This window comes from Neomonachus schauinslandi, chromosome 6 (assembly GCF_002201575.2).
Source record: "Neomonachus schauinslandi chromosome 6, ASM220157v2, whole genome shotgun sequence".
NCBI lineage: Eukaryota > Metazoa > Chordata > Mammalia > Carnivora > Phocidae > Neomonachus > Neomonachus schauinslandi.
The window spans coordinates 15,061,357-15,077,275 of NC_058408.1; the positions used below are offsets into that span (position 1 = coordinate 15,061,357).

General features: G+C 34.1%; 1 protein-coding gene across 1 annotated transcript in view; it reads left to right on the top strand.

Annotated features, from left to right (window-relative positions):
• The window catches only part of USH2A (usherin), a 710,400-nt gene that overhangs the window by 102,783 nt on the left and 591,698 nt on the right, over positions 1-15,919 (top strand). The window contains exons 9-10 of the mRNA XM_021698433.1: positions 11,000-11,195; positions 14,724-14,854. Coding sequence (XP_021554108.1) covers positions 11,000-11,195; positions 14,724-14,854 — 327 coding nt within the window. The remainder of the gene's footprint in view (positions 1-10,999; positions 11,196-14,723; positions 14,855-15,919) is intronic.

Below are 15,919 nucleotides of genomic sequence, written 5' to 3' on the forward strand. Positions count from 1 at the left end.
AAAATTTCCAACATACTGATCTGATGAGAAAGGAGTAATTTACAGACTTTCAGAAGATCTCTAATTCATTTACACCATTTGGGAATAGTTGAACAAATTGCCTCTTTTAGCTCAGTAAGTAGTACCATACTGACTTCTAAAAAGTGAGCATTTTATAATTTTTCACTTTGGAACAGATTGCCTTCCTCCCCTTCCCACACAGGCAGGGGCTGCCTACATACCTCTGATTTTTCCAGCTGTGGGGGGTACCGGGGGAGGGTCTCCAACCTTGGGTTTCCAGGACTCTGTCATTCCAGTTTAGGCTCTGAGCAGAAGGAGGTTATTATGGACAGTTAGCCATAATGGATGCACTCAACACCTCTCTCCCTGGAGAGCATTTTCTATCCCTCGAGCCAGCATAACATGGTGATTAGGAGTGAGAGTTCTAAAGGAGAACAAAGAGGGTATTATACATACAAATACACACATACATATATATATAATATATATTTTTCATATATATGTAAATTGAGTGCCTACTATGTGTGAGGGCTTCTAGGCACTAGGAATATTTTAATGAATAAAATGCAACAAGGATTGCTCTCCTTATAAATTTTTACATTCTATTTTATACTAATTGTCATTCTAGTAGGTGACTTCAGAAAATTGTTGTTTTTTTCCCCCTATTCCTCAGTTTTCCCATCTGTAAAATGGAGGTAATAACAACTCATACTTCATAGGTTATTGGAGAGATTTAGTCAGCTGGTAAATATGAATAACTTAGGACTGACACCATAACATATTGGCTATTCTTATTGCATGAAAAGCATTGCCTAGATAAAGACATTTGTGGGAATTTTACTATTGAGGGTAGAAAAGGAAATAATTTTCTTTCAGTTTGGTTTTTTTGCTAGAACCAGGAATGAAGGAAATGAATTCACTAATAGAAGTGGGCTCTTATTGTATTACCCATTCATTGGTTTATTCACTCATTTATACATTCATTTGTTCATTCCCTTACTCAATAAACATTTATTGAGCAATTACAACGTTTCAAGCATTATGCTGTGGTTGATTACATCAATAAAATCTAGTTTCTGATTGAAGAAGCTTAGAGTCAAATAAGGACAACAGATAAGTAAATGGACTATTAAAATAGTCCATGATAATTGCAGTGATTTAAAAAGTATAGACAATATGGTATTTTCTCTATAAATGTTTAATAAAATAAGACAGCACCCATAGTTGTCCTTTGTGCCCCTAAAATTTTAGTCTGTATGTTATGTACTAGACTTAAGGAAAAATAAATATTTCATTGTTTACCATTACTGGGGAATTAACTACTTCCTACAGATTTTCCAGATATAACTTTTTATTTTTAATTTAAAAGTTTTTAAAGTTTTTTATTTATTTAAGTAATCTCTACACCTAACGTGAGGGTTGAACTCATAACCTGGAAATCAAGAATTGCATGCTCTTCTGAGTGAGCCAGCCAGGCACCCCTCCAGATGTGATTTTTAAAATGAACATTTAAGAAACCATTCAGTACATTTTCTGAAATAATTCAAAAGCAGATAGTTCACTTCTCTGTTTTCTTAATCTGTGAATTTTGAAAACAAGCTGTTTTCTTGATGATTCATGGTCATTTTTCTGAACTTGAGTTTTCAAAGGGCATTGAGTCTTTTAAGTATGTTGAGCAGTTCTGTAACTTTCAGGAAGATTCTCCACCCGCCCCCAACCCCTGCACCCCTCCCACCAGCCCTCCCAGGGATTTGATGTATCTTTGGCTAAGAAGACATTTTCTTCTTTCTTCCTTCAAAGATACATAATGGTCATTAAAGACTGTTGGATAAGTGACTGAATAAATATAAAGTTCATATTTTCTCTGTAAAGTTGAAGGTATTCATAAATAATGGATCAAAAGTAAGAGTGATGGGTGTGAGTTGGTACAAATGCTTTTGGACCTGTGGATTATTTTTTGAATATTGTCATTGCTAGTATATAATGGTAACAAAAGAATACTATTCCAGTTTAATGATCCAAAAGACAGAAATACCATTGTGTATTATTACAATATAATGCAATAAAATAGATTTTTATTTGTGTCTTCTAGATTCACTGATTGTTCTATGACTATCCTACCTGAATATGTCTAAGTGTTTGGCTGCAACTTCATGGGGTTGATTAGTAGCCCTTAAGAAGCTATCAAAATGAAAACAATTAAATTAATCAGTAATAAAGGTCCTCAACCCTGATATACCAATTGTTTAATCTTATAATCTGAGCATCCAGGGACTTATCAGGGGGAATCCAGTTGTTAGAGAAGAAACCATAATTGAAAGTGACAACTGATCAACTGGAGATTGGGAAAACATTAAATAGAAAACCATCTGGTTCAGAAACTGCATAAAATATACACAAATGTTCCTGAGTTTTAAATAAAACTTTAAAAGTCATTGATAGAAAAGATAGAAAAAAATTGGGAGATTTCAAAAATTTACTCATAAGGCTCATCATTTACTCAAACGTTACTCTATTTTTTCATGGTTCTCTGGGTTATCTGGAAGGAATTGTAAAGAGACACAATTACGAAACCAAAAATTTAAGTTTCATGAAATTTTATAATCAAAGAATAGACTACAAAGTATTGCTTGTCTTTTATCTGTCTTTGTAAACCACACAAAATGATAGTAACACAGCATCGTCCTTAAGATCAAAGGCTGATGTGTCAGTGTGTCATTTAGTTCTGTATCTTTTAAATAACAATTTTACAACAGAAGTTTCAACTGTCATCTCTCAAAATCCTTATTAATCTCATTGTTTGGAAACATTTATATCAGTAAAAAATTCATACTGTTTGCTGGTAATTCATAAACTCAGCCTACATTGTACTTGAAAAGATAATCATTTTCTCTGTAGTATCTTGCTGATCTGTGTATAATTTAAAACTGGAACATTTTAATTTTCTTAGCTTTTCTTTGGGAAGTGTTACATGCAAATTATGTATAATTTTCTTGTAACTATCCATGCATTTGTATTTTATTTGCCCTCCATTTTTTAATGCATTAGTAATAAATGCATCCTGTGGAAAAAATAAACTTACAAAAAGTAAAGTCATCTGTAACTTCACCACCCATAGATAACTTTGGCAAATGCTCTAAGTTTATATCCTTACAGATCTTTTATCATTGTTATTATAAATCTGTATCATCTGTCTCTATCTTCTTAAAGTTGTAGCCTTTCTATCCATATCCACAGATGAATCTACCTCTCTAGAAAATAGGATTATACTTTACATGTTATCTTTAACTTTGTTTTTAAATTCAAACTATATTTTGAATACTTGTCTACATTTATATTTATAATTTGTTTAAGTTTCAGATTTTCATTTATATTAAATACTATATTGTAGAAAACTCCAAGTTTTGGTCTTAGGTGGACCAAAAAAAAAGAATAATAGACTTTTGCTTATATTTCACACCAATTTGGACAAGGTGATGTCTGTACATTTAACACTATTTTCTCAAAATATTATATGTTATCTAGAGACAAAAACCCTACAAAACCTTAATATATCTTGAGGAGACCTCCAAAGGATATATTTCTATATCTTATCTCCCTCTTGCTATGAATTTCCATGTCTTGTAAGTACAAATGGCAATTCAAAACTTGAAAGTGAAGCACTGTAAAATAATTACTCATTATATTTCTTTGAAGATATATGGCATTTTCAAACCATTCCCTTTGGGGCATTGTATCCTTTTCTTCACAATTTAAAAAAAATCTTTCTCAAATAGTTTTAGAAATGTACTTTTCTGCATTCCCACTGGAATTATTGCGTTCAGTGGAGTGTCCTGGCAGGTGTGAATAAATTGCTGTCCTCGGACTAGTGTCTGCTCTGGCTTTTTCTACAAACTCTTGCCAACCGAGTATGATAATATATTTTTAAAAAAATTCAATTTGAGAGTTGTGAATGATAGCTATGCTGTTTTCTTTAAGTAGAGATAAAATGGTACCAATATTTCTGCAGGGTTTTTATTGTCCACAGAAGGGAGACTAGCCATTTTCAATCACAGCTAGTTGGTAGTACTCAAGGCACTCCATTAGGTCAGTGGCAAATTCCTCTTCAATTTTAAATGTTAAAAAAAGCCAGGATTGTATCTTTGAAACATTGCTATAGTAATTAGTGTAGTCTAATTTACAAGCCTTTTTGATAATGGCTTTTAGGTTAACAGTAAAGATAAAATCTTAGATTTATTTTTTAGATCACAATAAAAAAACAGAAATGTTGTCTTCATAAAAATATCAAAGGCATGGATTTGCTGGATTTACTCCACTAACTCATGTAGGCAACATCTCAAACTCAAACAGCCGGCAGTTGCTTTGTAAGACAAACTGCATCTGTAATCAGTATGACAGGACCACAGATTCTATATCATCACTTCCACCACCTTTTATTCAAGAAAGCATAAGTTGACTAATAAAAACACCATCACTGGGTGAACAAAGTTGTCAGTACCAAGACTTTCAAATGAAGTAAAAAAAAAAATAGGCTTCTGGCATTGTCTTGTAGCAAAATTTTGCATTTGGCCAAAGTTTTGCAATGGAATAGAGTTTTTTTTTTTTTAAAAAATTGGAAATGAGATTAATTGCATGGCTAATTGACCTGGGGAAGAGAACTTAATGAGCTCATTTCTCTCCTCCGAAGCCAGGAACTCAGAAAGTGAGTTTTCATTTATTCTTCCATTTTTCCAGTTAGAACATATTTCCCCCACAGTTAAGCCCACTAGAAGAAGTGATGGTTATATGCTAATGATATCTGTTGGCTCCTAGGAAGTAAGTGTAGATAAGACCTTCTCTGTACTACAGCTACAGATGATAAAATTAAGTAGAAATGAATCTTGGTCATGAACTGCTCATTGTTCCATTCTGTAGGCTACATCCTCTAAATCAGACCATGCACTAGAACATTTATGATCACAGAATCCCCTGTTAAATGTTATAGTTAATATATTGCGCCAGGACAGTCTTATATACTGCTGGTGTCACTCAAACTTCAGATCAACACCAATGTTGGATTTTTACCCCTCTCTTCTTCTTCTTTCCTCCTCCTCCATCTTGTAACTTCCAGATTTTGAATATGTAATATGTGCCAGGCTTTGTGTTGGACATTATTTAAATATTACCACTTATCTTCAGATTATTTTGAGTCAAAAATAATTAAGGTATTGAGTTGAGTTGTCTTCCTTTTAGAGATGAAGAAACTGAGATTCACAGAGGTAAAGTAGATTCAAGGACTGCCTGTCCAATGATATTTTTCATGTTACTTCATCTCTTTAACCCTCAGTTGCCAATCTAATAAAGTAGTAGACCATGTTGACTGAAAGCTTACTATGTGACAGTCTGTTAAGTGCTTGGTCTTTACAGCAATGCTATGAGGCAGATGTTATTACCGCCATGTTATAAATGAGAAAAATAAGGCTTAAAAAGGTAGAATTAATTATGTGAGAGCACAGGGCTAGCGAATCAACAAACAGAAATCAGATGTGAGATATTTATGTGACCCAGAGCCTAAAGGAGTCAACGAAATAACCCACGTTAAATGCTTCATAGAGGGCACAGCACAGAGAATCTGCATTTCATGTTACCTTTTATAGTTAGTTAGTGGCAGCACCAGTAATTGAATTAAAATGTCTGACTTCAAGTTAATACCTAATATCGAACATTGGATTCTATATAATTTGATTGGCAATTGGTTGTTGCTGGTGAAAGAAAACTTGAAGAGGTCAATTCCTCCACTTTTAATTTTTTGGGGGGCAAAGAGCCATAACTGACAGTATTCTGATTCTGACTGCTACCTATCTTTCTTTTACAAAATGACTTTTCTATTTGTAAGTTGATTATTGCAAATCACCTAATAACCATCAATTCTGAAGTCTTTACATAACCTTACCCTATTTATTAATTGTTCCCATTGTTCCCCTCTCTACATTTTCTTAAGAATGACTACTTTGGATATTAATGTTATTGTCACATGTGGATTTTCAGTTAACAGCTTAGCAATTGTCTATTAAGCTTCTGTGTAGATGACACAGGGAGTACAAAAGTCAATAGCTTTCAATTACCGGAAGATACATGTAAGTAAACCAATAATTTTGGTTCAAAGCGATAGGAGCATGGTCAAGGTATCGAGTGCTATGGGAAAAGAGAAAAGGTGCAGCTATCCAAGCCCAAAGGGTGAGAAATGGTTTTGGGGAGAAAGAATCTTCATTACTCCAAAAAGAAAATGATACCAATTTTTAAAAATTGACCAAAATGGAAGAGTGCACTTGTTGCCAATTATTGGAATGTAGCACTACATGATGGGAAAATTGTGATATTTCCATTCTAATTTCCCCCTCTTTGTCTTTTGTTTTCCTTTTCCTCAGCTAAGTAGAAAAACTGTGTACTTTCCTGCTAAAAATTTCAGAATACCATAAAATCGTGACACATTGGACAATTAAATTCTTAAATATTTTTTTCTTTCTAACTTTAAAAATATTAAGGGAAAAATTGTTCAACTATGAACTGGTAGAGGAAAATAATTGGCAAAAATGCTTTTGACTGCAGTTTGTCCCAATAATGATTATGAAATGTGTCAAACTGTTCTGAAATATTAAGCATTTATTGTAGAAAATAGTAAAAGGAAATAAGCTTTGTTGTCTAAAATATCAAAATAGTTTTTAACAGTCTTAAAACAAATTGCCTGGGATCATTATTATGAATAGATAGGGAGACTTTTAGAATTCATTAAGTATTTTACAAAAAAAAATGGAAGGGCAAGAAAAATAATTCAGAAATTCTGTTATGTATGTAATATATTATTTTTAAAGGATTTTATTTATTTATTTTAGAGACAGAGAGTGTGAGTGGTAGGAGGGGCAGAGGGAGGAGAGAATCTCAAGCAGACTACACTGAGCATGGAGCCACAATGCAGGGCTTGATCTCACAACCCTGAAATCATGACCTGAGCCAAAATCAAGTGTTGAATGTTTAACTGACTAAGCCACCAGGTGCCCCTATTATTTTATTTTATTTTTTATTTATTTATTTATTTTAAAGATTTTATTTATTTATTTGACAGAGAGAGAGACAGCGAGAGCAGGAACACAAGCAGGGGGAGTGGGAGAGGGAGAAGCAGGCTTCCCGCTGAGCAGGGAGCCCGATGTGGGACTTGATCCCAGGACCCTGGGATCATGACCTGAGCTGAAGGCAGACGCTTAACGACTGAGCCACCCAGGCGCCCCAAGGTGCCCCTATTATTTTAAATCTTATCTTGAATCAGTCATACTTTATATGCAATATAACTTGACAAACTATAGTAGGTTTTAGGGTGTGTACAAAATAAGAATTTTCTTTCTGATTATTCAGATATTAAAATTAACTTGATAAGTTGAAGTACATACTGATTCTCCATTAAAATGTTACCATTAATAATGTTGAGTTTATTCTAAGCATGCAAGCATAGATTCTAATTAACTTACTAACCTATATAACAATTTATAAATTCAGTAGGTTAAATATTTAAATCAGGACCTTTAATAAAATGGACAATATATTATTTTTTTATATAAAAGCATCTTGTTATTTTGGAATAGATAATTCTTCTTTTAAATGATAATTTACCTGAGATAGTCAACATCATTAGACAGGTTGTAACTTTAAAAACATATCCATTAAATTCAGAAATAATACAAATATGTACCGTCATAACTATGTGATATATGTTACCTGTTTTGCTGAAAATTTTGGCCAACAAAGTAGAAGTGAAGTAGAAGAAAAAAGTAAAATATAAGTATATATTGAAAATTATGAACTAAATCCTCACTATTTGGCAAAAGAAAAATGTACTTAATATATAATAAGATAGTTAAAATCAATAAGAAAAATATGCAAAATACAAATGAAGTTTCCTCAAAAAAGATTATATTTGACCAAGAACCAGTTGAAAAACATTTAGCTTTACTAGTAACCAAAGACTTACATACTAAAACAGGGATTAATATTTTTCTTAAAATCATGAAGAGATAAAGTTTTAAGTTGAACAGAACATAAAATGGACATTCTCAGATATTTCTGGTGGTAGGACTATGAATTTAATTTTTTTTAGAAGGAATTTGGCCATATTTAATAAAATCTTTAAAAATACTCTTTGTGCAATTTTAATTTACATGAATTTCAGTTACCATAGTTAGATAATACCAATCCTCCAACAACATGGTTCAAATATTAGTTATTATGATATATTAACTGTGAGTAATTGCATAAAGTACAGATTTAGCTGCTGGCTCTTCAATCTACAAATTACTGTGAAACAATGCATATCATGATCAGTGACCATTCGTGACTCTTCTTTCAAAGTCTGTTGGGGATTGGTCAGTGCACATCCATTCAAAGAAGCCTGTAGTTGTGCTTCTTCCTAGTCTGTCAGTAATAAGCCCATGTGACATTTCAGAAACACAAATTCAAAAAAGGGGAATTGAGCATTCCTTTTTTCACAGAAGAAATAGCTGACCAGCCCTGCCATTTGAAAGATTTTATATATGCAGCTAGAGCAATTCAACAAAGGCTAACTTAAAAATGAGGACAGTGGTTATGAGGAATAGGGTGAAGATGACATTGAAAGCACAAAGATTGAAATGATGGAAACCCATCCATACTTACAAAGCAATATGACCATTCGCCAAGGCATAGACAGGATGCTTGCTCAGAATGGAAGTCATAGAATAAGAAAGCAAGCATGATTCAAGCTACTCAACTTTTCACAAAGAAATAAAACAATTTAATTCTCAAAGTTTCAAATGTTAACTTATAGCCTACTAAATGTTAGTCTATTATAATTTTTATTTCCTTTCATATTTATAACTGACAGAACATTTTTAAAGTTTTACCTTCACTTATTCCTTCTTTGATGTTCTTCATTTCTTTATGTTGATCCAAGTTTCTGACCTATAGTATTTTCCTTCTCTCTAGAGAACTTTTAACATTTCTTGCAAGGCAGTTCTACTGGCAACAAATTTCAATTTTTGTTTGAGAAGGTATTTAGTTCTCCTTCACTTTTGAAGGAAAATTTTGCAGTGTACAGAATTCTAGGTAGGTGGCTTTTTTTCTCTCAACACTTAAGTATTTCACTCTGCTCTCCTCGTAATTGCATGGTTTCTGAGGAGAAGTTAGATATAATTCTTACCATTGTTCTTCCACAGGTTCGGTGTTTTTAAAACTCTGGCTTCTTTAAGGATTTTTCCTTCATCTTTGATTTTCTGTAGTTTGAAAATTATGGGCCCAGGTGTGTGTGTGTGTGTGTGTGTGTGTGTATATATATATATATATATATATATATTTAGTATTTATCCTGCTTGGTGTTCTCTAAGCTTCCTGGATCTGAGATTTGGTGTTTGACATTAAATTGGAGAAATTCTCAGTCATTATTGTTTCAAATATTTATTCTATTCCTTTTCTCTTCTCCTTCTGGTATTCCCATTATGTGTATGTTATAACATTTCTAGTTGTCCCAGTGTTCTGTATTGTCTGTTTTGTTTTTTCAGTTTTTGTTCTCTTTGCTTTTCAGTTTTTGAGGATTCTATTGCTGTATCATGTACCTCAGAAATTCTTTCCTCAGCTGAGTCCAATCTATTAATAGGCTCATCAAAGGCATTCTTCATTTCTGTGTAATCTCTCTCTAGCATTTCTTTCTTTCTTTCTTTTTTTTTTTTTTGGATTTCCATCTCTCTGCTTACATTGCCCAACCATTGTTCCTGCATGCTGTCTACTTTATCCATTAGAGACCTTGGCATTTTAATCATAGATGTTTTAAATTCCTAGTCTGATAATTCCAGCATTCCTTACACATCTGATTCTGATGTTTGCTCTTTCTTTTCAAATTGTGCAGTGGTTTTTTGTTTTCCTTTTGTTTTGTTTTGCCTTTAGTGTTCCTTGTAATATTTTCTTCATAGACAGATGTTGTGCTTGGTAAAAGGAACTGCTGTATACAAGCCTTTAGCAATGTGGTGAAGTGTGGGGTAAGCACTCTATAGTCCTATGATTAGATCTCAGTCTTTTAGTGAGCTTGTGCTTTTGGACTGTGAACTTTGCAGTTGCTTCTCTGTCTCTCCCACCCATAGGTGGGACAGGATGACTGGAGTGGGCTGGAGTTGGTATTTCCCTTCCCTAAGTCAGGCTCTGATAATATCCCAGCAGGTTAGGCTCTGGTTCACTAATTTCTCCTGAAGGCAGATATTGTTAAGAAGTGCAGTGAGCACGGATTTATTTCAAAATGGTTCCCTTTTCCTCTTTCTGCCAGAAGTATGAGGAAATATTCCCCTAAGATTTACTGTGAGAAACTGGTCAAACTCCTGGAAGTAAATCTCACAAAATATTTGGGAGCCCCCATTATAACTAGGTCCCCTTGGAGTCTTCAATTCTCAGACTTGTTCCTACTGAACTTCCAGCAATTTGTTAAGTACAGTGAGACTTTTTTCCCCCTCCTTTGGAAATGGTTCCCAAGGAAGCTTCTGCTAGTGAGTCTCTGCTTTTGTCACTGAGACTCCGTGTTATCTGTCAGTCTGTCCTTCCAGTCTTGGGGACAGTTTGTCCTGTTTTTTCCCCTTAGTGATCAAGAAGAGTTGTTGATTTTTCTTTATACTTGTTAGGATAGAGTGGTGACTCCAATCTCTTTACTTGTGGAACCCCAAACTAGAAGCTACGTTTTAATGTTTTGACAAAAAAATTGAAGATTATTGAACAATAATAACTTTCCTCATTGGTTATTAAGATCGTTTTGCATAGTTTCAGCTTGTATGGACACTTACCATTTCACACTACCATGCCTATAATATGCTAATTTCTGATTTATAAAACATTTTTTCAAAAACATTATTGCTGGCTTTTAACTCTTTGATATTAGTTTTGCATCTAATGCAAGTGTCTGTTACATAAAAAATGCTTTATATTTCTTTATTGTTCTGTTACTTTATTGTTTCAGTGTGATCACTGCTTGCCTCTTTATAATGATAAGCCTTTCCACCAAGGTGATCAAGTACATGCTTTCAATTGTAAACCTTGTCAATGCAACAACCATTCCAGAAGCTGCCACTACAACATCTCAGTGGACCCATTTCCATTTGAGCACCACAAAGGAGGTGGAGGGGTCTGTGATGATTGTGAGCATAACACGACAGGTAACTAGTAAATCATAGATAACAAATAACAAAGTCTGATTTGGCCTTTGAGGCCCATGTGCCTTATACAATGCATGTCATTTTAAACTATGTTATTGCTATCTCACTTAAGAAAGTGTTTTGAGGGCGCCTGGGTGGCTCAGTCGTTAAGCGTCTGCCTTCGGCTCAGGTCATGATCCCAGGGTCCTGGAATCGAGTCCCACATCGGGCTCCCTGCTCGGCAGGAAGCCTGCTTCTCCCTCTCCCGCTCCCCCTGCTTGTGTTCCTGATCTCGCTATGTCTCTCTCTGTCAAATAAATAAATACAATCTTAAAAAAAAAAAAGAAAGTGTTTTGATACTGTACCATATGATTTCATTCATGTGGAATTTAAGAAAAAAAACAAACCAGCAAAGGGAAAAAGAGAGAGAGAAACCAGGAAGCAGACTCTTAACTATAGAAAACAACCTGATGGTTACCAGAGGGGAGGTTGGTGGGGGATGGGTTAAATAGGTGATGGGGATTAAGAAGCGCATTTGTGATGAGCACCCAGTTTTGTATGGAAGTGTTGAATCACTGTACTATACACTTGAAAAACATATTACACTGCATGTTAACTAACTGGAATTTAAATAAGAACTTAAAAAATGATACTGTTAGGTTAGAAAAGTAAAGCTTGTTCATTAAATCTTCATGAATCCAAATAATTCGGTAGTTTTCAGAAATAGCACTCTAATCTTCGACTATATCTTTTCAGGAAAGCTTTATTTTTTTAAGTACAGGCCATTTGATTAAACCATGAGTATATTTTGGAAAACTCAGGAATTGTTAGAGTATGTATACCCTTAAGTTTCTTTGTGTGACCTTGATCTTCCATTATGTTTGGATTTTCATGTAGTGATGTTTATGTTCGTTCAGATTTGGCAAGGATCCTGGTAATCTGGGAACACTTTTTAAAAATGCTAATTAAATGCACAAGATGATTATCAAAGTCTTGTTCTAAAAGCATACAGCATTTTGACTCATCGTTGAAAATTACTATTCTCTGAAGGGCTGGTATATTAAAAGCAGAAAGAGGCAATATCTCAATTTGTAAAATATAATGGCCCAAATCTGATGGATTTGAAAGTGTACCACTCTGAAGCATGAATGGATTTATTACATAATTATTGATGATCTAAAATGTCACCAGAACTTGGCTAGGTGCTGGGAATATAAAGACGAACAAGATAATGAATTTTCCTGTCTTTGTGTAGATTATTACATAGTAGGAAAGGCACACTATTAAAGGAACAATTACAAAGTTGTCTGATGAGTGCTAAGATAGGGCAAGTGCAGTAGGAGTTAATCAGGTGAAAGATCGAGAGGGAAGGGAATTAGGGGGGTGGTGACAAAGATCTATAGTAAGAGTAACAGATGTACAATGGCCCAGAGGAGAGAGGAACATGGCACCCTGAAAGAACTGATGGAAGGACAAATGGAAGATTGTAAGAGAAGGTGCTAAGAAGGAAGGCAGGGGCCAGATCTAGAAGGCTCTATGAACCATGATGAAGAGTTTGGTTTCTATCCTCAGGTGAATAGGTGCCACTTGAGGGTATTTTACAAGAAAGAGACATAACCAGTTTTGTGTTTTAGAAAGGCACAGCTGTTATAAAGTGGAGAATGGATTGGAGAGGGCCAAAAGTGGTTTGGAATACTGTGGTAGTCCAGGTAAGAAATAATGCTCGAGTACATTTAAGGTGGTATGGATAGAGAGAAGTGGATCCAAGAGATATGTGGAATGGAAAGTGACAGCATTTTCTGAGCAAAGTGTAGGGTGTAGGAAAGGGAAAGAAAGAGTCAAGACTCAATCCTAACATTCCAGTTTGAACAACAGGGTCAATGTTGGTGCCAGCCATTGAGATAGGAAACACAAAATGATCAAAGCTTAGGGAGAAAATGGAAAATTCTGTTTTGGAAATGTTCACAGTATTTCCAGGAGACATAGGAGAAACTTTTGTGGACAAATAGAAACTCCCAAAATTCTTCTCTTAAGATAAACCTTATTGTGATGCCTCAGAATAGATCAGTATCATCTATATACTTTAGTGGCATCATCTTACGTATTAGATTGTAAGAAAGCTCTGTGAAAGGGGTATAATATGTATTTTGCTTGCTACTGTATTTCTCAGCACTTAGCACAGTGTTTGAAACATGGTAATCACTCAATAAATATTCATTGAATGATAAATAAGGAATTTCTAGATTGGAGATAGAAATTCAGGAGTCATCAGCATATGCAAATAGAAATATTCTAGAAATATTATAAATTCATTTAATTTTTAATTAGTCCATGGCCAATATCCATCAGAATGTGTTTTTCACTTGATTAAGTTATTTCTATAGTCTTCTGATATTGAGCCAATTTTAATATTTGAAGAGAGTAGAGTACATAATGTTTAAAGGGGAATTGACAGTCTTGAGTTTTATCTCAGCTTCTTTCAGTGGTCTTATATGCTACTCACATTTACTTTAGAACCCCCCCCCAGTATAGATTTTTTTTTAATATATAAAATGGCAAGAGAAAATTTCTAAATAATAAATTGTAAACTACAGGGATTTCCTCATATTTCTAATATATCTAAACATAATCAATTTCTACTTTACTATTTGAAATAAAAAATAATGGCCATAAGCAGAGAAACATTTGCTTTTAATAATTTTTTTTTTAAGATTTTTATTTATTTATTTGAGAGAGAATGAGAGACAGAGAGCATGAGAGGGAAGAGGGTCAGAGGAAGAAGCAGACTCCCTGCCGAGCAGGAAGCCGGATGCGGGACTCGATCCAGGGACTCCAGGATCATGACCTGAGCCACCCAGGCGCCCTGCTTTTAATAATGTTAACTATAGAATAATATATTTAGAACAGTGTCCTTTTTTAAAAAAACAAGATCTAGTTCTTGAAAAATATTTCTTTTTTTAATTTATTTTTTTATTCGAGAGAGTACAAGCAGGGGGAGCCGCAGGTAGAGGGAGAAGCAGGCTCCCCACTCAACAGGGAGGCTGATGTGGGGCTGGATCCAAGGACCCTGGAATCATGACCTGGGCGGAAGGCAGCCGCTCAACCAACTGAGCCACCCAGGCGCCCCTTGAAAAATATTTCTAATACTGCATGCCTACTTGCTTCCAACTGTATAACCATCATCTACCTCACACATAAACATTTCTCATATTTGATTTAGATTAAGTGCCTAGTCCTAGAAATAAAGAAAAGTTTTAAGTTTAGAAACAAACTCTTCCAAAATGTATGGGCCCCAACAAAGCAGAGCTTTTTAGAAGTGTGGTATTATATAACAGATGGGAGTTTAATGAAGTAAAGCACAGTTTGTAACAGGTTCATTGTTTCATATGCTCTGGATCACTAAATTTGCAGGTAGAGATGAAAGGTGCATTAAAATGGACGTCCCGAAAATTATAGAATTCCCTCAAAGGAATACAGTCTTTAATTTTGAATTATGCAGCTGATTTTAATGAATTGGAAGTCATAATGCATAACCTTTCTCTGACGCAGGAAGGAACTGTGAGCTATGTAAGGATTACTTTTTCCGGCAAGTTGGTGCAGATCCTTCCGCCATGGATGTTTGCAAACCCTGTGATTGTGATAAAATGGGCACCAGGAGCAGTGGCTTCCTTTGTGATAAGGTGAGTTTTCAGTATTGAAGGTAAAGAACTGCTCCCTTTCAGAAACTAATTTGGGAGATGTTCTACCAGTGAAATTGAGGTCTGTATTGATCAGGAAGTCCTAAGTGTGTGTGTATTTGCTTTTCTAAGAGAAGATTTAGAAGTGCTCCAGGGCAACTTTTAATATGAAATATAAGACTATGTATGTACGTGGTCCTTCGCATATAAGAAAGGCTTATTTTATTTTTAATTTTAAAATTGTGGAAAATATTGAGAGGGAGGTGATTCCAAGTAAACTAGGAAGTGAATTGAATATATATATTGGCATTATTGGTGAATTAATATTAATAAAAGTTTTAAATAAGAATGGTTTCCCTCTTAAGTTCCATAGAAGATAATATAACGAAGGTCACTTACACATAGATCCAAATGGAAATTGTGATAGTCCTACTTCTAAATTTCTTACTCCAACCTTCTCTCTTAACAATACAATGGATTTTTATAATTTTATACTTGCTTTTTTTTACTGATATTACAAATATTGATGTTTGACCTGCCTGATCACAGATTCTAACTGACCTGGGCCTGTATAGCATACCCTACCTCAAGTCAGAAAAAGCAGCTCTGTATTTAAATGTGGTATCTTCAGCAGGAGCTTTTCTGATAATACTAATATATAACAATATATAAAGGGCAAATTTAGTTTAAAGAATCAATTCAATGATTGTATTAATTTTTAATAATTACATATTGCCTTGTAAATAATTGAAAATGCACTGGCTAGGAACGTAAGCCTACTATCTAGTCAAAGAAAAAAATTTTAAGTTACAGCATGAAGATACTAAGTTCAAGGCAAAATATATTGGTTTTATAACTTTCAGGATACATTAAAAACTGCTTTAACAAATAAAAGCCAAATATAAAGTAGGCCAAAATAAAGACTTGAAGAACTTCAGAGTGACTGTAGTGTGTTAATAAAAGAACATTATGTCTTATTGGAAAGCTGAAAAGTAGAAAAATCATTAACAAAAACAATACTATTTTTATTTTTTGATATTGAGGAACTAATGTCTTAGAAAGTTATAT